General features: G+C 40.2%; 1 protein-coding gene and 1 pseudogene across 3 annotated transcripts in view; both read left to right on the top strand.

The window, feature by feature from the left end:
* lyn (LYN proto-oncogene, Src family tyrosine kinase) overlaps nucleotides 1-22988 on the top strand; it is a 108879-nt gene that overhangs the window by 82152 nt on the left and 3739 nt on the right. For all 3 annotated transcript variants that reach the window (XM_033019744.1, XM_033019743.1, XM_033019745.1), the window contains exons 11-12: nucleotides 14398-14551; nucleotides 15401-15532. In XM_033019744.1, the coding sequence (XP_032875635.1) occupies nucleotides 14398-14551; nucleotides 15401-15532 (286 nt within the window). The remainder of the gene's footprint in view (nucleotides 1-14397; nucleotides 14552-15400; nucleotides 15533-22988) is intronic.
* LOC116972627 lies at nucleotides 10530-10629 on the top strand (annotated as a pseudogene).

Raw genomic sequence — 22988 nt, forward strand, 5'->3', positions numbered from 1 at the left:
TGCCTTAAATAGCATTGCTACTTTTTTTTTTAAAGGAATTGCAATTTACTTTCCTCCTTTCAAATAAGCTCACCCCCTCCGTGACACTGGTCAACCTGAGGAACACCTTCAGCAACATACTGGTTCCACTAAGATGCAGCACAGAACCCCACTGGAGATCCTTTTTGCCTGTGGCTATCAAACTGTACAACTCCTCTCCCCTTCTGTTGTGGGGTAGACTGAGGTATATGAATGATTTGGATGAAGGGATTGAAGGCTTTGTGGCCAAGTTTGCAGATGATATGAAAATAGGTGAAAGGGCAGGTAGTGTAGAGAAATCAGGGGTTCTGCAGAAGGACTTGGATAGGTTGGGCGAGTGGGCAGAGAAGTGGCAGATGGAATATAGTGTAGCAAAGTGTGGAATCATGCATTTTGTTAGTAGGAATAAAGGCATAGATTATTTTCTAAATGGGGAGAGAATCCAGAAAAAGGAGGTGCAAAGGGACTTGGGAGTGCTGATGCAGGATTCCCAAAACACGAATCTACAAGTTGAATGGCAGATGGCAGATGGAGTTTAATGCTGATAAATGTGAGGTGCTACACCTTGGCAAGACAAATCAAAATAGGACGTACATGGTAAATGGTAGGGAATTGAAGATTACAGTTGAACAGAGGGATCTGGGAATAACCGTGCATAGTTCCTTGAAGGTGGAATCTCATATAGATAGGGTGGTAAAGAAAGCTTTTGGTATGCTAGCCTTTATAAATCAGAGCATTGAGTATAGAAGCTGGGATGTAATGTTAAAATTGTACAAGGCATTGGTGAGACCAAATCTGGAGTATGGTGTACAATTTTGGTCGCCCAATTATAGGAAGGATGTCAACAAAATAGAGAGAGTACAGAGGAGATTTACTAGAATGTTGCCTGAGTTACAGAGATAGGTTGAATAAGTTAGGTCTTTATTCTCTGGAGCACAGAAGGTTAAGGGGGGACTTGATAGAGGTCTTTAAAATGATGAGAGGGATAGACAGAGTTGATGTGGACAAGCTTTTCCCTTTGAGAATAGGGAAGATTCAAACAAGAGGACATGACTTCAGAATTAAGGGACAGAAGTTTAGGGGTAACATGAGGGGGAACTTCTTTACTCAGAGAGTGGTAGCGGTGTGGAATGAGCTTCCAGTGGAAGTGGTAGAGGCAGGTTCGTTGGTATCATTTAAAAATAAATTGGATAGGCATATGGATGAGAAGGGAATGGAGGGTTATGGTATGAGTGCAGGCAGGTGGGACTAAGGGAAAAAAGTTGTTCGGCACGGACTTGTAGGGCCGAGATGGCCTGTTTCCGTGCTGTAATTGTTATATGGTTATATGGAATTAGTAGTAATGAAAGCAAACACAAAGCTAGCATTTATTTTAAGAGGACATGTATACAAAAACAGGGATGTAATGCTGAGGCTCTATAAGGTCCTGGTCAGGCCGCATTTGGAATATTGTGAGTAGTTTTGGGCACCATATCTGAGGGAAAATGTGGAGAGGGTCCGGGGAGGCTTACAAGAATGATGAACCCAGGAATGAGTAGGTTAACATATGATGAGCTACGGCATGTTGTTGGCATATGTTTGATGGCACTAGGCATATATTAGCTGGATGAATGAGAGGGGACCTCATTGAAACATACAGAATAGTGAAAGGCTTCTGTAGAGTGGATGTGGAGAGAAGAATGAGGGGGGACCTCATTGAAACATACAGAACGGTGAAAGGCTTGGGTAGAGTGGATGTGGAGAGGATATTTCCACTAGTGGGAGTGTCTAATACTAGAGGTCATAGCCTCAGGATTAAAGGAAGTTATTTTAGGAAGGAGATGAGGAGAACTTTCTCTAGTCAGAGGGTGGTGAATCTGTGGAATTCTTTGCCACAGAAGGCTGTGGAGGCAAAGTCAATGGACATATTTAAGGCAGAGATAGATAGATTCTTGATTAGTACATGTGTCAGAGCTTATGGGGAGAAGGGAGGAGAATGGGGTTAGGAGGAAGAGATAGATCAGCCATGATTGAATAGCAGAGTAGACTTGATGGGCCAAATGGCCTAATCCTACTAGATCTCATGATTTTATGAATCCTCTTCCTTACCCCTCCCACCCAGCCCCAAATATTTGCACATCCCAAATCCTGGACTTTCCACTCATCACTTACTTCATGTTTCATGTATCTTGTTATGTTTTATGACTGTTGGCAGATATCGTAAAATAATTTTCACATGAAGACTGCTAAGAGTTACATTTGCAAGGTTTTCCATTGCTCTCTTGAAACTGTTCGTTCAAGCAGAGCTGCAGGAAAACAGCGCAGCTATTGAGTGATGACTTGGGAGAATCTGGCTGACGTTTGCCATCTATAACTATACCACCGCTTTACTGCCTTGGTTGGGACATCTCAGTCACACGATTCAGCACACCATCATATCTATCTATCTCTCTCTCTGTATGTGTGTGTGTGTGTGTGTGTGTGTGTGTGTGTGTGTGTGTGTGTGTGTGTGTGTGTGTGTGTGTGTGTGTGTGTGTGTGTGTGTGTGTGTGTGTGTGTGTGCCAGCTCTCCCCTCCTCCACCCCCCCCTCCCCCTGTCTCTTGCCCTTCTGTCTCTGCCTCTCTCACTGTCTCTGCCCTCACTATCTACCCCCCTCTCCCCCTCTAGATGTGTCTGCGAGTTGGGGGCTATGCGTCAGTGGATAGGGCGGTTATGGGGTAAAAGGATCTAATTAATAATATTTATATAATATCAAGGGGGTAGTTAGTGTGGGGGTGGTTAGTGTGTGTGTGACGCCGCATGCCGCCCCGCACCCCCCTCCCACCCCCTGCAAATGCGCGTTGGGGGAACAGACCCAACGGGTCTGCACTTGGTCTAATATACTTTTAGAACTGTGTGTGTTTGTGTGTGTGTGTGTGCGTGTGTCATTTTGCCTTTGAAACATATTTCCTCGGAAACCAGACGCAAAAACATTAAGATTTTTACATATTTCGGTAGGGATTTAACTTATGATTTCAGAAATTCACTCCTCTCTAGATTTGGTCAATTATTTCCCCAGAATTTGAATAACGTTGTTCACAAAACATCAAATAAAATTTTAATCAAACTGCTGCATGAGTCATAGTGCCACCTCACAGATGTCCAATCACAATCGATCTCATTTACATATGATATGACATCACAATGGGACACCACAATGGGAGATTGGAACCTTCACGTGGCCCCACTATAATCAAACTGCTGCATGAGTCACAGTGCCATCTCACGCCACCGGTGCCCAGCTGCTGAAGTGGCAATAACAGTTACATTTTTACATCTTCTGGTAGAAATTTTCCTTATGATTTCAAAAATACAATCGTCTATACATGTGGTCAATTATTTCCCTAGATATTTACTAAAATTTATAACCAAACTGACATTTTTTTTAAATATTAAGGTTACCCAGCCGCTGACCTCACAATGCCTTTGCACCCGGCCCAACTGCCACCTGGCCCTGCCCCCCTCGGACCAGCTGTGTCTCCCCCCCTCTCTCTCTCTCTCCCCCCTCTCTCTCTCTCTCTCTCTCCCCCTCCCTCTCTCCCCCCCTCCCCCACCTCTTTCTCACCCCCCTCTTTCTCACCCCCCTCTCCCTCCCCCCTTCTCACCCTCCCACCCCTCTCTCTCCCCCTCCCTCTCTCTCTCTCTCACCTTCCCCTCCCCACCCCCTGCCCTCTCTCTCTCCCTTCCTCTCCCCCACCCCCCGCCCTTCCCCACCCTCCATCCCCTAAACCCCCTTGCCCCCTCCCCACCCCCCCACCTCTCCCCTTTCCCCCCCTCTCCCCCTTCCCTTCCCCCCTCTCAGCCCCGCTCTCTCCCTCTCAGCCCCCCTCTCTCCCATCTCTCTCTCCCATCTCTCTCTCCTCCATCTCTCTCTCCCCCGTCTCTCTCTCCTCCCGTCTCTCTCTCCTCCTATTTCTCTCTCCTCCCACCTCTCTCACTCCTCCTCCCCTTCACCCCCCTCTCCCTGTCTCTTGCCCTTCTGTCTGCCCCTTTCTCTCTGTCTCTCCCCATTCTCTCTCTGCCCTCACACTCTTTTTTTTCTTTTTTTTAAATATATTTTTATTAGAAGTAGACATATTATAAAGTATAGTTACATATTATAGTAAAAAAGACTTTTCATATACATCAGTCATACATTATTAAAATTTTCAATTATCAATTACTTCTGCTTCTAGTGTTTTTATTTTTTATAGAAAGAGAGAGAAAGAGAGGGTAGAAAGTTACAAATTAAAAAAAACAGAAAAACAGAGGAGGTGGAATGGGTTACCTGTAATACGTCAATGGAGATAGGTTCGTAGATTATAAAGTATAGCTTTTCATCTGATCATGAGTTCAAGTTTCAGTTGGGTCCTCGTGCTGTGCCAATCTATCCCTTCAGATAGTTAATGAATGGAGCCCAGATTTTATCGAAAATATCTTTTTTGTCCATTAAGACAAATCTAATTCTTTCTAAGTATAGGGTCTCCGACATTTCCGTAATCCACATATTAATTGTGGGGGTTGTAGGGCCTTTCCAAAATGTTAATATTAATTTTTTTCCGATTATTATACTGTAGTCGAGGAAATTTCTTTGGTTTGTTGTGAGTGTTAAACTTTGTTCTGATATTCCAAGTATTATTAATTTTGTGTTTGGGTCCAGTTTTGTATTAATAACTTCTGAAATTATTTCAAAAATATCAGTCCAGAAATGTTTAAGTTTTATACAGTTTGCAAACGTATGTGTTAAATTAGCCTCTAGATGTAGACATTTATCACAAATAGGAGAGATTTGTGGGAAGATTCTATTTAGTTTTATTTTAGAGTAGTGTAGTCTATGTAAGACCTTGAATTGTATTAAAGTATGTCTGGCATTTAATGAACATTGATGTATTTGTTGTAAACTTTCGGCCCACATATCTTTCATTATAGGGTGACCTATTTCATTTTCCCATTTGTATCTATATGGTTCGGTCGGTGGTACCTCGTTGTTTAGTAGGGTGTTATAAATATAAGCTATTAGTTTTTCAGTATTAGGATGCTTGTTCAAACATTCATCAAGAATTTCTGATTCCCTACTCCTGTAGACTTGTGTATTAGATTTAACATAATCTCTAATTTGTAGATATCTGAAGAAATTATTTGAGTGCAGTCCATAATTCTGTTGTAACTCTTGAAATGAAAGAAAAGTGCCTTTCCCATAAAGATGTCCAATATTTTTGATTCCATAATTTTTCCATTGTGTGAAACCTTTGTCCATAAAGGATGATTTGAATGAAGGATTATTTACAATGGGAAGGCATAGTGGTATATTATTCAATTTTAAATCTTTTTTTATTTGTTTCCAAATTCGTATTCCACTATTTATTATGGGGTTTTCTTTATAGGTTTTTTTGTGCAGTTTTGTGGGGGCAAATATGATCGGACCTATTTCAAAAGGTAGACAGTCTTCCTTTTCCATCATTAACCAATCTGGTTGTCGATCCATTTCTTCCAGCCAGAAATTCATGTTTTTAATATGGACTGCCCAAAAATAAAATAAGAAATTTGGCAAAGCCAAACCTCCATTTATCTTTGACTTACATAAATGTTTTTTACTTATTCTATGATTCTTATAATCCCAGACAAGACTTGTAACAATGGAGTCGACTTTTTTGAAAAATGTTTTTTGAATATATATGGGAATTAATTGAAATAGGTACAGCATTTGCGGTAAAAAAATCATTTTTATAGCACTAATTCTCCCAAGCATAGAAATGGGGAGTGCTTTCCAGTATTGAATATTCTTATGTAGTTTATTCAGTAAGGGTAGGAAATTTAGTTTAAATAAAGTTAGTTTAGTTTAAGAAATAAAGAAATTTAGTTTAAATGTCTTAGTTACATAGATTCCTAAGTATTTAAATGTATCTTTAACTATTTTAAAAGGGGATTGTTGTATTGTATGTAAATTGAATTTTGTTATTGGCATGATTTCACTTTTATTCCAATTAATTCTATATCCCGAAAACTGACCAAATTGAGTTATTAGATTTAATAAGTTTGGAATACTAGTTTCTAACTTTGTAATATATATTAGTACATCATCTGCATATAAGGACATTTTATTCCTTGTGTCTCTAGTATTGTATCCATATATTCCTGGATGGTTTCTAACGCTTTCTGCTAGGGGTTCGATTGCAAGAGCAAATAATAGTGGGGATGGTGAACATCCTTGTCTACAGCCTCTAGAGAGATTAAATTTAGTTGATAACATTTTGTTTGTTAATATTCTGGCTGTTGGATTAGAATATAACAATTTAACCCATGTTTAATTGGGTTTAATTTCCATCACCGAAAATAAATATGGCCATTCTACCTGGTCAAATGCTTTTTCAGCATCTAACGAAATAATTGCTAGATCTGCATTAGGAATTCTATTGGAGTATATAATATTAAATAATCTTCTCAGATTATAAAATGAATAACGTTTTGTGATAAACCCTGTTTGGTCGGGATGTATTAATTTACTGATCACTAAGCTCAATCTATTAGATAAAATTTTAGTTAATATTTTCTGATCAGTATTTAAGAGGGCTATAGCTCTGCATGAACCTGGGTCTTCAAGATCCTTGTCCGTTTTTGGTATGAGTATGATTGTAGATTCATTTAGAGTTTCTGTTGAGTAGGCGTATTTGTACATTGTCTGTAGGCGTGGGGAAAGCAAATCATAATTTTTTTAAATAAAATTCAGTATTTAGACCATCGGGGCCTGCAGCCTTTCCATTTTTTAAAGATTTGATTGACTCTTCGATATCTTTTATCGTAATTTCAGCCCCTAGTAATTCTCTCTCTTTCTGATCTAGACCCGCAAACTTACAATTCTGTAAAAATGTTTCCATTCCTGTTGATTGTTCTGTTATTTTAGATGAATACAATTTTTGGTAGTATTGTAGAAATCTATCATTAATATCTTTAGGCAGTGTTAATGTTTCTCCCTTGTCTGTTCTAATTTTGTATATTGTTTTTTCCCCATCCAATTTACGAAGTTGACGTTATCACCAAATTCAAAATTTAATTGTTTTGTATGTTGATAAAGTTTTATAACTTGGTCTGAATATATCTTGTTTAATTTATATTTCAGTACTGCAATTTTATTGTGTTTTATCATGGATGGTGCTGCTGCATTTTCTGTGTCTAATTGCTTTATTTCCATTTCCAGTTTCTGTTGTTTGGCCCTATTCTCTTTATTAAAAAATGATTGGGAAGAAATTAATACTCCACGTACAAATGCTTTAAATGTTTCCCAAATAAGGGAAGCAGAGATTTCAGGGCTATCGTTAGCCTCAAAAAACATTTTAATCTGTTTTATTAGGTATTCATTACATAACTTATCTTTTAAGATTTGGGGATTAAATCTCCATTGTGACTGTGTCTCTACCATTCCGTTTAGTTTGATCATAAATGTTAGTGGAGCGTGGTCTGAGATTATGATGTTATGATATTGCGAGTTATAGGTAAATGGGATAAGTTTTGAATCTACTAAAAAATAGTCTATCCTTGAGTAAGTTTTATGTACTGGTGAGTAAAATGAATATTCTCGGCCCGATGGATTTTCAATTCTCCAAACGTCCTTAATATTAGTAGTATTAATGTATGAGTTTAAAAATTCACTTGAGCGAGATTTTAATTTTCTTTGAGTTGATGATCTATCCAAACAGGCATCCAATGTACAATTTAAATCTCCACCGATTATTAAGTTTTGTTGTGTACATTCCAGGATATTGTTAAGAATTCTCTTAAAAAACAGTGGGCTATCAAAATTTGGTCCATACACATTGAGGAGAGTCACCTTTTTTAAGTATAACTCCCCTATTATTACAATATATCTGCCTTCAGTGTCTTCTATCGTTGATATATGTTTAAAGGGTATACCTTTACGAATTAATATTGCAACACCTCTAGATTTATGTGAGAATGAAGAGTGGTACGCTTTAGCAATCCATTTTGCTTTCAATCTGTGTTGTGCTTCCTTTTTAAGATGTGTCTCCTGGAGAAATATTATATCTGTTTTCAATGATTTTAAATGTGCTAACACTTTGCCTCTCTTGATAGGTTCATTAATTCCCTTAACATTCCAACTACAGAATTTAATTCCCTCACCCCCAATTTTTATATTCATGTCTTGCATCTTGTGATTAAGTGGTAGAGCAGATGATTCAGCACACTCAACCCTACCTTATACTCGAACATCAGGTAGATGAATTTTAGGTCACGTCTGTTTTCCATCCGAACATATCTCCTTAAGTAAAATATGCAATTCCATTACAAATACAAAATATAATATGATATAAAATAAAAAAAGTAATAGCAAATTGGATTAGTAAAGTGTGGAAAGTAAAAAGAAAAAGCAACTACAACTACAATAGTGCAGTTAGTGATAGCCACCCTAATGTGGCTAAGCATCTATGGACTTCCGTAGCTTTTGGTTAATAAAAATACTAGCTCCGTACTTTCCTTGAAAGGAAAGTTTCCAATTCGATGCAAACAATTTGTGGGGGGGGAAATAAATAATGATTATATTCCATTAATGATATAATTAGTAGTCTCAAATTGAAATGTTAGTTTTGTATAATATAAACATTTATAAAAGAATAATCAAAAACAAAAACATCAGAGAGAGAGCCACCATACATTTTTCATTGTAAAATATCTGAATCACATTTTACTTATGTTTCATACTTTTAGTTAATTCTTAAATAATCTAAATAATCTAATTATCAATAATTAGTGTTAGTTAGTATTCATGATTATTAATAGTTGTTAGAAGTTAGTACTAAAATGTAAGTATTATATATCCGTTGCAGGATATTTACCCAAATCTTATTGCGAATTTTAGGCAACTCTTAAATATAATGGTTTAAAGTTTAGAGTTCCATATCTTCTCTGCGAGATAGCAGTATCCAGGTAGGTGTTGAGTGTTGAATATTTTTCAATCTTCGATCTTGTCCTCGATGTTCTTGGCAAATTCAAATGCTTCTGTGTGCTTGATGAAGAAGTGTTCCTTATTTTCGTAACTAACTCTTAGTGTTGCGGGGTATAACAGTCCATATATCAAATTCTTTATGTTCTTCAGTATTCTTCTTGTTTCTGTGAACAATGCTCTTTTCTTAGCAACTTCCACAGGATAATCTCTGAATACGCTAATCTTGTCTCCTTCATATACAAGATTTCTGCTTTTGACAATTTTCCTCATCATGTCATCCAATACATGGTCATATTGGACCTTTACTATCATTATTCTTGGAGGGTCGCCCACCTTTGGTGGACGTCTCGGCACTCTGTGCGCTCGGGCAAGTAATGGTGCCTGGTCCAGGTTCAAAATTGTTTTCAGTACATCTGCAGCAAATTCACGGGGGTCACGAGTCCCCTCTCTGCCTTCCTGGATGCCCACGATTCTTAAGTTCTGACGCCTCTGTCGTCCCTCCAAGTCTGTACATTTTTCGGTTATTTGACGCAATAACTTTGATAGGCGTTGGTTCTCAGTGATGAGTTGTTTTGTAGTTGCGGTGCTTGTCTCAGCAAATTCCTCAAGTTCTTTTACAATCTTGTGTTGGTTTAATGTCTGGAAGATAGGTTCAAGTTTAGAATCAAATCTGGATTCCATCATATGTAGTTTTTCATTTACTTCTTCAACATTTTGAGTCAAATTTCTTTCCATATCTAATTTCCAGTCTTCAAGGACTTCGTGTACAATCTCTGTAACATCTTCTTTAATTTGTTCTTTAATTTCTTTTTTAAAAGATGTCAGCTCCTCTTTAAAGTTCTGTCTAAGATTTTTAAGTTCCTCCTTAAGAAACGTTTTTAATTCTTCCATCTCAGTCTTTTTCTTCTTCTTTGAGATGTCTTCTCGGGATGCTGTTAAACCTGAGGCCGAGGCTTCAGCTTGGCCTACCTCTTTAGTCTTGCCGTTTTTTGTCTTGGGGGGAGTATGCTGAGTCGACATACTGCCGGTGTCACGCGCCTGATGACGTCACGGGCCTATTGCAAAACAATCGGTGCCGTTTTCTGCAGGTAGGATCTGTCTTTTCCCCCCGTTTTTTCTTTTTTTTTCACGGAGCTAGTTGGCGCGAGTCTCTCCTACTCCATAGCGTCTCCTCCGTCTCTCTCTCCTCCCGTCTCTCTCTCCTCCCATTTCTCTCTCCTCCCACCTCTCTCACTCCTCCTCCCCTCCACCCCCCTCTCCCTGTCTCTTGCCCTTCTGTCTGCCCCTTTCTCTCTGTCTCTCCCCATTCTCTCTCTGCCCTCACTCTCTAACCCCCCCCCCCCATCCTCTCTAGACGCGCCTGCGAGTTGGGTGCTTCACATCAGTGGATAGGGTAGTTTTGGGATAAAAGGAGCAAATTAATAATATTTATATAATATCAAGGGGGGTAGTTAGCATGTGGGCGGCGGGGTGGTTAGTGTGTGTGCCCTCCCCCCCCCCCCCCCCCCGCCCCCCCGCAGCCACACGTTGGGGGAACAGACCCAATGGGTCTGAACTTGATCTAGTATATACTAAAATTGGAACAATACAGAAAAGATTAGCCTGGCCCCCGAGCAAGAATGATATGAAAATTTGTGAAGTGTTCCATATTTCTTCGGGGTAGTGCAGCAGGTAGATTTGCTGCCTAAACGGCCTGTCCCACTTTCACGACAATTCAAAACCTCTGCCGAGTTTAAAGGACCTAAATAAAAAATCAAGATCAAGATCATGGTAATCTACGAACTCCTATGACCTTCCACGACTATGTTCACAAACTCCTACGAACTCCTATGCGTATGTTTACAAATTCCCACTATTTCGATGCCCTCCTAACGAGTAAAAAGTTGCAATTTCTTTCATCCCGACAATTTTTTTACTCGTGGACATTTTTTACCGGGCTGGAATAAACTTCCCGACTTACCTGATGCCACGAGTACCTATACATAACGAGCCGCCACGCTATATCTACGAACTCTTACGACCTCCTACGGACTCGTGACGAACATTCTGTGAGTTTGAATCAAGGGGAAAACTCGGGAGAATTTGTGAATTACCTCGTGAAAGTGGGACAGGCCCTTCACAGTGCCAGAGACCTGCATTCAATCCTGATCACTGGTGCTGTCTGCACGGAGTTTGTATGTTCTACCCGTGACCGCATGGGTTTCCTCCGAGTGCTGTGGTTTCCCCCACATTCCAAAAAGTGCTTGTTTGTAGATTAATAAGCTTCTGTAAATCTGTGTCTGAAATTCCCTAGCATGTCCCCCTCTTCCCACACACTGGAGACAAGTGGTGAATATATAATTGAAGTTCCCCCCACCCCCCTGGCAAGTTTTAGAATTTCACAGGGCATCATCTGTTTGTCAGTCCTTGCAGCTTCTCAGTTGGCCTGTTTGACAACTTATGGGCAGCATGGTGGCACAGCGGTAGAGTTGCACCTTACAGCGCCAGAGACCCGGGTTCAATACTGACCTTGGGTGCTGTCTGTACAGAGTTTCCCTAGTGTGTAGGATAGTGCTATTATGTCGAGATCGCTGTCGGGTGGGTGGGCCGAAGTGCCTGTTTCCGCACTGTATCTCTTAAAAATAAATCTTGTCAGCCAAGATGGCGGCAAGATTGCAGAGGAGCCTCTTCTGTGGAATGGAGTGGAGGTCATTCTCATCTCGTGCAGGGTTGTGGTTGAGGAACACTTTGAATAATTTCTTCCAGCAGGCGCTGGCTTCCCCTCAAGTCAAGTTTAGTCAAGTCAAGTTTATTCGTCACATACACATACGAGATGTGCAGTGAAATGAAAAGTGGCAATGCTCGCGGACCTTGTGCAAAAAGACAAACAAACAAACTATAAACACACTCATAAACACACACATATTCTTTTACATATTAAATATTGGAAGGAAAAACGTTCAGTAAAGTTAGTCCCTGGTGAGATTTACAGTCCGAATGGCCTCTGGGAAGAAACTCCTTCTCAACCTCTCCGTTCTCACAGCATGGCAACGGAGGCGTTTGCCTGACCGTAGCAGCTGGAACAGTCCGTTGCATGGGTGGAAGGGGTCTCCCATGATTTTATTGGCTCTGGAGTTGCACCTCCTGATGTATAGTTCCTGCAGGGGGGCGAGTGAAGTTCCCATAGTGCGTTCGGCCGAACGCACTACTCTCTGCAGAGCCTTCTTGTCTTGGGCAGAGCAATTCCCAAACCAGATGGTAATATTACCGGACAAGATGCTTTCCACAGCCGCTGCGTAGAAGCACTGGAGGATCCTCGAAAACACTCTGAATTTCCTCAATTGCCTGAGATGGTAAAGGCGCTGCCTTGCCTTACTCACGAGTGCTGCGGCGTGTGATGTCCATGTCATTTGTCCTTGACAAGTTCACCTTTATTTTTGGTTCTCAGCAGGTGCTTACTTGGGTGTTTAGCCATAGATGGCCTTGTCTACGTTGGAGAATCTGCACATGTCAGGATTATTGATGAATTGCTGGGTCTGTGGCACCTGTTTCCCATCACCACCTGTTCTTTAGGCCATGGGTGGTTTTGTTGGAACTGGACCTTCGATTACAGATACTGTTAGTTTTCCTTTGGAATGGGATTCAATTTCCAATCTAATTTCGAAACAAGGAAATCCCAAGCTTCATTGTGGCAGGTGGACAGCAGAAATTATTCAGGAGTGTTCTCTGAGAATCTAAAGAGAGAGCACATCTTGTACCGCGATCATTCAAAATGGAGGAGGAAGCTTCAGGGTGACAATGAGAAGTCTATATGTTGGGACCACGCAGAAGCTTAGTGTTAATGGTTGAAGGAGTTTACCATCTCCAAAACTATCCACTTGCTTTTCCCACCAAGCGCCTTCTACCCCAAATGACTCCCACATTGATCTTGGGATGAAGTCCCAGTCTCTCAGTCTACCTTACTGTGGCCCTTGCACTTTTTTTATTAGCACTTTCTCTGTGGCAGTAATGTTACAATGCTGTAACACTGTATTCTGCACTCTGGTATTTTTCTCTTTTCAATACCTGTTGTACTTTTGAATGACTTGATTGTATCAGTGTTTGGTATGATTTGACTGAATGGCATGCAAACAGAACCTTTCACTGTACATGTATGTGATAATAATAAACCAATACCTATAGCATTAGTTTTCTCAGGATCATGGAACTGGAGTTGAAGTAAGCCATCAATTGCAAAGGATTGTCTAAGAAAAAGTTGATGTTATAGTGACATTTTGGTACTAGTTTTAAAATGGAATTCAAAATTCTGTGGTGAAATTTGGACCAATCAATCAACATTTTATTCCCACATTTATGTTTGACTCGGTATAAAATCTTTGCCTGGCCCTGCCTTGTTAATGTGCTGCTGGTCTCTAATCATGGCCCATATTGTCTCACTATGATAATGTGAAATTGCCAGTCCATATAGCTGCAATAGATAATTTACTACACAATATTTAATGCAGAAAACCGTCCACTTTGTAGCTTTAATTTCCATACAATTGCCCTCATTAATGGTTTATTCAATAATGTGAAGTAAATGAGCAATACCAGAAACATTGACAGTTTCTCTTTCCACAGTTACTGACTGGCAGGCTTGAGTTTTTCAAGCATTTTCTGTTTTTATTTAAGATCTTCAATAGTTTTCTTTACTTACATAAAAATATCCACAAATAATTGATTGTCCCTGAATTATGCAGAGAATCATTCCTGTACATCAGTACTTTCCCACATTTGCTTTTAACTGCTTTGGCATAACTTGTTGAGATTTATTGAACTGAATGCTGGTTGCCTTCTGTGAGCTGAATGTTCCTCATTCTTCAAATGTAACTTTGATCTTGGAAACAAAGTTATTTCAAAGCTTTTTCTTGTACAATGCAGACACAAAAAGCTGGAGTAACTCAGAGGGACAGACACCATCTCTGGAGAGAAGGAATGGGTGACGTTTCGGGTCGAGACCCTTCTTCAGTCTGAAGAAGGGTCGAAACCCGAAACGTCACCCTTTCCTTCTCTCCAGAGGTGCTGCCTATCCCGCTGAGTTGCTTCAGCTTTTTGTGTGTCTATCTTCGGTTTAAACCATCATCTGCAGTTCCTTCTTACACACCGTGTACAATGCAATTGAAAAATCCCTGTTTTGTGTATCCTCACGTATAGGGCATCTTAATACAGGGCAAGGATCAGCATTGTGTATGGAACCCACTGCAATGTTATCTGATCCTCAATTTCCCCTCATATATCATCAATTTTATCTATTGCCTCTTCCTCAATTAGTTCCTCTGTGAGATTTGCACAGAGGATAATGCTGTTTATCAATTTTTATAATATTTGACAGGGCATTATCAGATATGTGTTGAAACTGCTGCCCGATCAGTCTAACTTCTCAAATGTACTTGCTCTGTTGTAGATTGCAGAGGGAATGGCCTACATTGAAAGAAAAAATTACATCCATCGAGATCTTAGAGCAGCTAATGTTTTGGTGTCAGATAACCTGATGTGCAAAATTGCTGATTTTGGCCTTGCTCGAATAATTGAAGATAATGAGTATACAGCAAAAGAAGGTATATTTCAACAGCTTGAGCTGAAAAATTAATGTTTTATAAATGTTTCCACTAAACTGTAAATTAATTACAGTAGTTAATGATAAATGGGCCATAGCTAGGTTAAGTTATATCTACTAAATTATAAATGAAAATACATCTGATGTTTTTCATGTGATGCTTCAGGAATTTAAGGCTAATTTTCTTTAAAGGTTATAATCTCTTTAAAAGTAATAGAGTTGCACAGCATGGAAACAGCTCTTGCAGCCAATTATGTCTATGCTGATCAAGATGCGTCTGAGCCTGTCACATTTGTCCTCAATGGGGTCCATATGCTCTAAACTTTTCTACCTTCTTGCCTGTACAAATGTCCTTTAGCAATGTAGTTGCACTCACCTCTATAGTTTCCACTGGCAGCTTGTTCCTTATGCCCACCATCTTTTGGAGAAACTCAGCGGGTGAGGCAGCATCTATGGAACAAAGGATTAGGTGACATTTTGGATCTGAAGACCTGAAACATCACCTATTCCTTTGTTCCATAGATGCTGCCTCACCCACTGAGTTTCTCCAGCATTTTTGTCTACCTTCGAATTTTTCCAGCATCTGCAGTTCTTTCTTAAACATTTGGTCGTCAGCAATACCTGCAGCCTAAGATTAAAGAATGAAAGAAGTCTTGAATGTCTCTAATTATAGCTGAGAAAATGTTCCCGAGAGGATATTTGGAAAGAAAATATACATCTGTCCTCTCATTGGAAATTAATTTGAATATAATTTTTTACATCTGAGTTGCTGTGAATGCGCCATAAATCATCCTTTAATATTCTATTTTATGTTCTTACAAGATAATAAATGTGATATTTTGTGTTTTAGGGGCTAAATTTCCAATTAAATGGACTGCACCGGAAGCTATAAGCTATGGATCATTCACAATTAAATCAGATGTGTGGTCATTTGGAATACTCTTGTATGAAATAATCACTTATGGAAAAATTCCATACCCAGGTAAAATTTATTAATAATTTTCTGTTGTGAGACCAGATCCAGTTTCAAGGTTACTTTCCAAAACTTCTTTGCCTTCCACTTTCTCTTCTCTTTTTGACTCCAATATAACACTGTGCATCAACATGGTTCCCTAATACAGCCTTGTGACTAGAGAACACTATAGCCGTGCATCATGCTGTTCACGTGTAACATTTACATATGCAAACTTCCAACAACAGATCCTTTATTAGCAATTTCAAAGATTGTCTTAGCTCCTGATCCTTGGTGCTGAGATGAATTGTGGTGCCACAGACAACACTGCACATACAGAATCAAACCCAAAATTGCTCAACTGTATCTTTGATCATAAACATAACAAAAGCGTATCAGATTTGTTCTATTAATGCTACAAAAGATCCTTTAATCCATCATTCAATGGAGATTTTATCGAAAATAAATTAGCAAATTCAAAACCCATTGCAAACCTTTCAATGTTTAAACTGGAAAGAAGACTGGGAAGAAGACTTATGACAGAGTGGTGAGCTCACGAGTTAAAATTCTAAATGGAGCGCGTCCAACTTTAAAAGCTGGGTATATGGATGGATTTCAGCAAGGCATTTGACAAAGTTCCTAGGTAGGATACTCTGGAAGGATGGATCACATGGGATCCAAGGGAGCTCGCCGACTGGATAGAAAATTGGCTTCATGGAAGGAAGCTGGGTGATAGTGGAAGATTGATTTTGGACTGGAGGCCTGTGACCACTGCCTCAGGGTTTGGTTCTGGGCCCATGGCCATTTGTCATTTATATCAACGCTTTGGATGAGTGTGTACAAGGCATGATTGGTAAATTTGCACTGAAGTGAGTGGCATTGTAGATAGCAAATATGGTTGTAAAAATTGCAGCTGGAACTTGATCGGTTGGCTGAGGAAAGTTTAATGAAAGGATAGAAAAAGCATTCATTTGTGAGCATCTACATGAATTTATTAAATAGTTCAAACCTAACATAAACAGTTCTACATAAGTAACATGCTCTAGAATGAATATGTTACTTATGTAGAAATGATAAGACAAGGATCTAATAGTTAGACTTGTATTCATTGAAGTTCAGGAAAATAAGAAGGGATTTTATTGAAACTCATGATCCTGAAGGATCTTGCCAGGTTGGATGTGGAAAAGATGTTTCCTCTTATGGAATATTCAACAATAAGTGGCTACGTTTTTTCCTGAGCGTTGTTTTTGGAACACTACTTCTCAAAGATGGAGTGGCAGGGTGGATAGAGAGAGTTGATTGGAAACAGAGTCTTTGAATGTTTTCACAACCGAGATAAATAGATTAATCATAGGGAAATTGTGAAAGATTATGGGTAGAAGGGAAAGCGATGTTTAAGTTAAAATCGAATCAACCGTGATCTTATTAATCATAAAATCAGCGAAAAGTAAGCAGAGAAACCAGACCTATTGACCCACTTTATTCATGAAGAACATGATGCCCACATACGCTAATCCCAATTGCATGCACTGGGCCTTTTCCGATCTAAATACCCATACAGATGTGTTTCAAATGTTGGAATTGTGTCTGCCTTCACCACCTCCTCTGGTAATTCATTCAAGATAACTATCATTCTTTGTATTGGAAAAACTTGCGCCTCAGATCTCCTCTAAGATTCTCTCATTTGACCTTAAACCTGTGTCCTCTCGTTCTAGGCTCCCTTGCCTTGAGAAAAAGACTAACTATTTACCCTGGATATACCCCTAATGTAAATCTCTCTAAGGTTTGTAAACCTTGCTAAGGATACCCCTGCACCACCTCTGTTCCAGTGCAAATAAATCCAGCCTATAAATCCTTCCTTATATTTACACCCCTCCATTGCAATGGAGTAAAGAGAGGCAACCAAAAGCAAAGTCAAAAATGTAAGTTTTCAGTAAGTTTGTGAAAGAAAAGAAGACAAAGGCACCTTGGCCACTCCCTCTTCTCCCCTCTCCCATCAAGCAAAATGTATGGAAGTGTGAAAACGCACACCTACAGATTCTTCCTAGCTGCTATCAGACAACTGGATTACCCTAGCACAACTAGAGAGCAGTCCGGAACTGCCATCTACCTCATTGGTGACCCTTGGATTATCCTTGATCAGACTTTGCTGGCTTTACCTTGCACTAAACGCTATTCCCTTAACATGTATCTATATGGTGTAAACGGCTCGATTGTAACCATGTATTGTTTTTCTGCTGACTTGATAGCATGCAACAAAACCTCGGTACACATGACAATAAACTAAATTCTACTAAACTAATCATGGGTTCTGCGAGGGTATGCCACAGCTTGACCAACAAAGATCACCTCTGGAGAATAAGCAGATTGCAGAGAAGAAGCTGACATTTGGAATAAGGAAGGGAAGCAGTGGCTGGCGGAGCTGCAGAACACGGAGAAGATCCAAGGACATTTATTAAATCAAGATCTGGATTGTAAATTTGATGTGTTAGAGAAGACTGTTCCAACGGTGGTCAGTGATGATTCAGATGAAAGAATAGGTTGACATCTAGCTAGACTGCGTTACATTCTGGATAGCTAGGTAGCATGTGATTAGCAATAGTTTTTCACTGTACCTCGCTACACGTGACAATAAACTAAATCAACGCAAACGTTTTGAGAGTTGCGGTATCTATAGTGTAAGACTCTGATCAGCAAGTTAAGAAATGACTGGCTAAATTAAGGGTTGTGGTTGGGGTGGTAATGGGTTGGAAAGTTTAGATAAAACTGCTTTGTCGAGAGTTTAGATGTGGAATTTCTATTTCTGAACAGGGCCGCAGGGTTGGAAAATATTGGGTTCAGCTTGCCTTGAGTAGCTGGGGAAGAGATTTGAACTTTGCGATACAGGAGCCAAAAGCTTGGCTTTGATCTGCTAATATTGTTTTAAAAAAGCACAAGAAAAGAGAAGCAGGAGTAGACTACCAGGACCCTCAAGCCTGCCTACCATTTAATAGGATCATGGCTGACCTATGATAACTCGAAAGTTCCCCATTACCTTCGGTTCCTCAATCTTTCAAACATTCATCCATCTCCACCTTAAATATAACTAATGATCTGGCCTTCACCACCTTTCAGGGACAAAGTATTCCAATCACCCTGAGTAAAGTTCATGATCTCAGACATTTGATCTGAATGAACCAATAAGTTGTTACCATGCTGATTGTTCCATTCTCTGACCAAGTGATGTTTTTAATTCTTAAAATGTGATTTTACCATTGCCACACAGCTCCCACTTCCAACTGGAGCTTAGATACTGTTCATGTGGAATTTATGTGATTTTATTTATTTTTTCCCCTGCAACTCCCTGGTCTTTTTTCCCATGCCATTAAAGTTATGCTACAGTTAATTATAGGTGGGTGTCAAAGAATCGGGGGAAATCAGGGATGTGAGAGAGAAGTTACAAATAAATAAGTGGGAGGGTGGAACTTGCAGGAATGCACTGAGAAGCAGAAGAGACTGTAAGACTACCGATGTCATGAGAAACACGAAATATGAGAAAATTGTGTATCTTTCGAAATCTCTTTGGTCTTTCCCAATCCCGTTGAGTTAGTTTCTTTCTTAATCAGTTATAGTTAAATTTAGAAGGGGGAAATAAAATTAAAGTTTGGTGTTGAGAAATGCCTCAAATTTACCAGTTCCTTTATTTCATGAAGTCTGACAACTGGGGTGACATACTGGCCAAGCTTCCAACAGGACATTACATGATTGATCTTTGATCTTGGTATTTTTTGTTTCCATTTCATCCTATGATTTGATGTCATTCTTCCTGTAGATTAATATTTCATTGTTTTAGGATTGCACTCCTTTGCATTAAGCATTGTATGCAGTGAAAGCAAGTTTCAGAATTGCCATGGATTGTTTTCCATTAAACAGATAATTGTCAAGCTTGAAAGGGTTCAGAAAAGATTTACGAGGATGTTGCCAGGACTAGAAGGTGTGAGCTATAGGGAGAGGTTGAGAAGGCTGGGTCTCTGCTCCATGGAGCGTAGAAGTTCTTATAGAGATGTATAAAATCATGAGAGGAATAGATCGGGTAGATGCACAGAGTCTTTTACCCAGAGTAGGGGAATCGAGGACCAGAGGACATAGGTTCAAGGTAAAGGGGAAAAGATTTAATAGGAATCCGAGGGGTAACCTTTTCACACAGTGGGTGTATAGAACAAGCTGCCAGAGGAGGTAGCTGAGGCTGGGACTATCCCACCGTTTAAGAAACAGTTGGACAGGTACATGGATAGGACAAGTTTGGAGGGTTATGGACCAAGCACAGGCAAATGGGACGAGGGTAGCTGTGACATTGTTGGCCAGTGTGGGCGAGTTGGGCCGAAGGGCCAGTTTCCACACTGCATCACTCTATGACTATGACTCTATGTATCTCTCCACTGTAAATGGCTCGATTGTAATCATGTATTGTCTTTCCGCTGACTGGTTAGCACGCAGCAAAAGCTTTTCACTGTACCTCGGTCCATGTGATAATAAACTATACTATAAACATGGGCAGGACCCTCACAGTGAATGGTAGGATTCTGGGGAGTGTTGTAGATCAGAGGGATCCAGGATGCCATGAAGGTGGAGGCATAGGTAGATAGAGTGGTCAAAAAGGCTTATACAATAGACAATAGGTGCAGGAGTAGGCCATTCGGCCCTTCAAGCCAGCACCGCCATTCAAGGTGATCATGGCTGATTATCCACAATCAGTACCCTATTCCTGCCTTTGCCCCATATCCCCTGACTCTGCTATTTTTAAGAGCCCTATCTAGCTCTCTTGAAAGTATCCAGAGAACTGGCCTCCACCGCCCTCTGAGGCAGATAATTCCACAGAATTCCATAGTGAAAAAGTGTTTCCTCATCTCAATTCTAAATGGCCTTATTCTTAAACTGTGGCCCCTGGTTCTGGACTCCCCCAACATCGGGAACAAGTTTCCTGCCTCTAGCGTGTCCAAACCCTTAATAATCTTATATGTTTCAATAAGATCCCATCTCATCCTTCTAAATTCCAAAGTATACAAGCCCAGCCGCTCCATTCTCTCAGCATATGACAATCCCGCCATCCTGGGAATTAACCTAGTGAATCTACGCTGCACTCCCTCAATAGCGAGAATGGCATATCAGCCTTCATCAGTCAAGTATTGAGTATAGAAGTTGGGAGGTCATGATGTAGTTGTATAAGATGTTGGTGAGGGCCTGAACTTTCGGGAGAGTTTGAGCAGGCTGGGACTCTATTCCTTGGAGAGCAGGAGGATCAGGGGTGATCTTATAGAGGTGCATAAAATCATGAGAGGAATAGATTGGATAGATGCGCAGAGTCTCTTGCCCAGAGTAGGGGAATCAAGAACCAGAGCACAAAGGTTTAAATTGAAGGGGAAAAGATTTAATAGGAATCTAAGGGGTAACTTTTTCCACACAAAGGTGGGTGTATGGAACAAGCTGCCGGAGGAGGTAGTGCAACGTTTAAGGACCAGTTAGGCAGGTACTGGTTTGAAGGGATATGAGCCAAAGTGGGAGATTAGAATAGAGCACCAGTAAATGAGACAATAGGGGAGGGCACCAGTATATGGTCGGCATAGACTCGTTGGGCCGAAGGGCCTGTTTCTAAGCTGTATCTCTACGCTAAGCTAAAGAGTCGGCCTTTAATGAACTTAAATTCCACCAAATGCCCCGGGATTACCCACAGCCTTTTTTTTTTTTACCCTTCTGTTCTTGATATTACTGCTTAGAATTACTTTGGTAAAGTTTCAATAGAATATGGGCTAATTCAGTCTTTTGTCTCCTTCCTGGAACTGAAACTTTTACAAATGTTTCATTTTTCACTGCTCAAAGCAAAATACACCATACATAACAGACATCAGAAGAACTGTGGGTATCAGGAGTACACTGGAGATTGGATAGATACAAAATGCTGGAATAACTCAGCGGCTCAGGCTGCATATCTGGAGAAAATGGATAATTGATTTTTCGTTGGGGGATCTTCTTCAGACTGATAAACCAGCATCTGCAGTTCCTTTTTATTACTCTAGAACTTATGTTATCCCAGTAAAAGCCTTTGTCAAAAAGGCACCATGCACATCAGTCTTCCTTCCCACTATTTTTAGGGCAAGATTTGGGACAAAACCGAATTTGACGTTATGAAACAGCAGACAATAATTTATTTATACCAATACATTTTCAATATAATTTTCACAGATTATGCTCTAATCTAAAAGTTTTGTGGAACGTATTATTTTGAGAACTGCATTCAATTCCGGTTATCCCAATACTGGAGGAGGTGGAGGATTTGGAAAGGGTGCAGGGGAGATTTGCTAGAATTTAGTCTGGATTATGGGGCAGTAGCTAAAGGGAGAGGTTGGACGGACTTGCACTGTTTTCACCAGAATGCTGGAGGTTGAGGGGAAACCTGATAGAAGTACATAAATTATCAGAGGGATAGGTAGCGTATAATCATTTTCCCACAGTTGAAATATATAATACTATAGGGCATATATACAGTGCATTCAGAAAATATTCAGACCCCTTCACTTTTTCCACATTTTGTTATGTTACAGCCTTATTCTAAAAATGATTTTTTTTTTCTTTTTTATCATCAATCTACACAAAATACCCCTTTATAAAAAAAAATGAAAACAGGTGCTTAGAAATTTTTGCAAAGTAATTAAAAAGAAATAACTGAAATATCACATTTACACAAGTATTCAGACCCTTTACTCAGTACTTTGTTGAGGCACCTTTGGCAGCGTTTACAGCCTCCAGTCTTCTTGGGTATGACGCTACAAGCTTGGCACGCCTGTATTTGGGTAATTTCTCCCATTCTTCTCTGCAGATCCTCTCAAGCTCTGTCAGGTTGGATGGGGAGCGTCGATGCACAGCTATTTTCATGTCCCTGCAGAGATGTTCGATCGGGTTCAAGTCCGAGCTCTGGCTGGGCCACTCAAGGAATTCACAGACTTGTCATGAAGCCACTCCTGCATTGTCTTGGCTGTGTGCTTAGGGTTGTTGTCCTGTTAGAAGGTGAACCTCCACCCCAGTCTGAGGCCCAGAACGCTATGGAGCAGGTTTTCATCAAGGATCTCTCTGTACTTTGCTCCGTTCATCTTTCCCTCGATCCTGACTAGTCTCCCAGTTCCTGCCACTGAAAAAACAGTGTGATGCTGCCACCACCATGCTTCACCATAGGTATGGTATTGGTCAGGTGATGCGTGGGTCCCTGGTTTCCTCCAGATGTGACACTAGGCATCAGACCAGAGCACCAAAAAAAACAACCCTTTTGGCAAACTCCAAGCTGGCTGTCATGTGCCTTTTACTGAGGTGTGGCTTCCGTCCGGCCACTCTAGCATAAAGGCCTGATTGGTGGAGTGCCGCAGATATAGTTGTCCTTCCAGAAGGTTCTCCCATCTCCACAGATGAACTCTGGAGCTGTCAGAATGACCATCGGATTCTTGGTCACCTCCCTCAC

The sequence above is a fragment of the Amblyraja radiata genome, chromosome 4 (assembly GCF_010909765.2).
Source record: "Amblyraja radiata isolate CabotCenter1 chromosome 4, sAmbRad1.1.pri, whole genome shotgun sequence".
NCBI lineage: Eukaryota > Metazoa > Chordata > Chondrichthyes > Rajiformes > Rajidae > Amblyraja > Amblyraja radiata.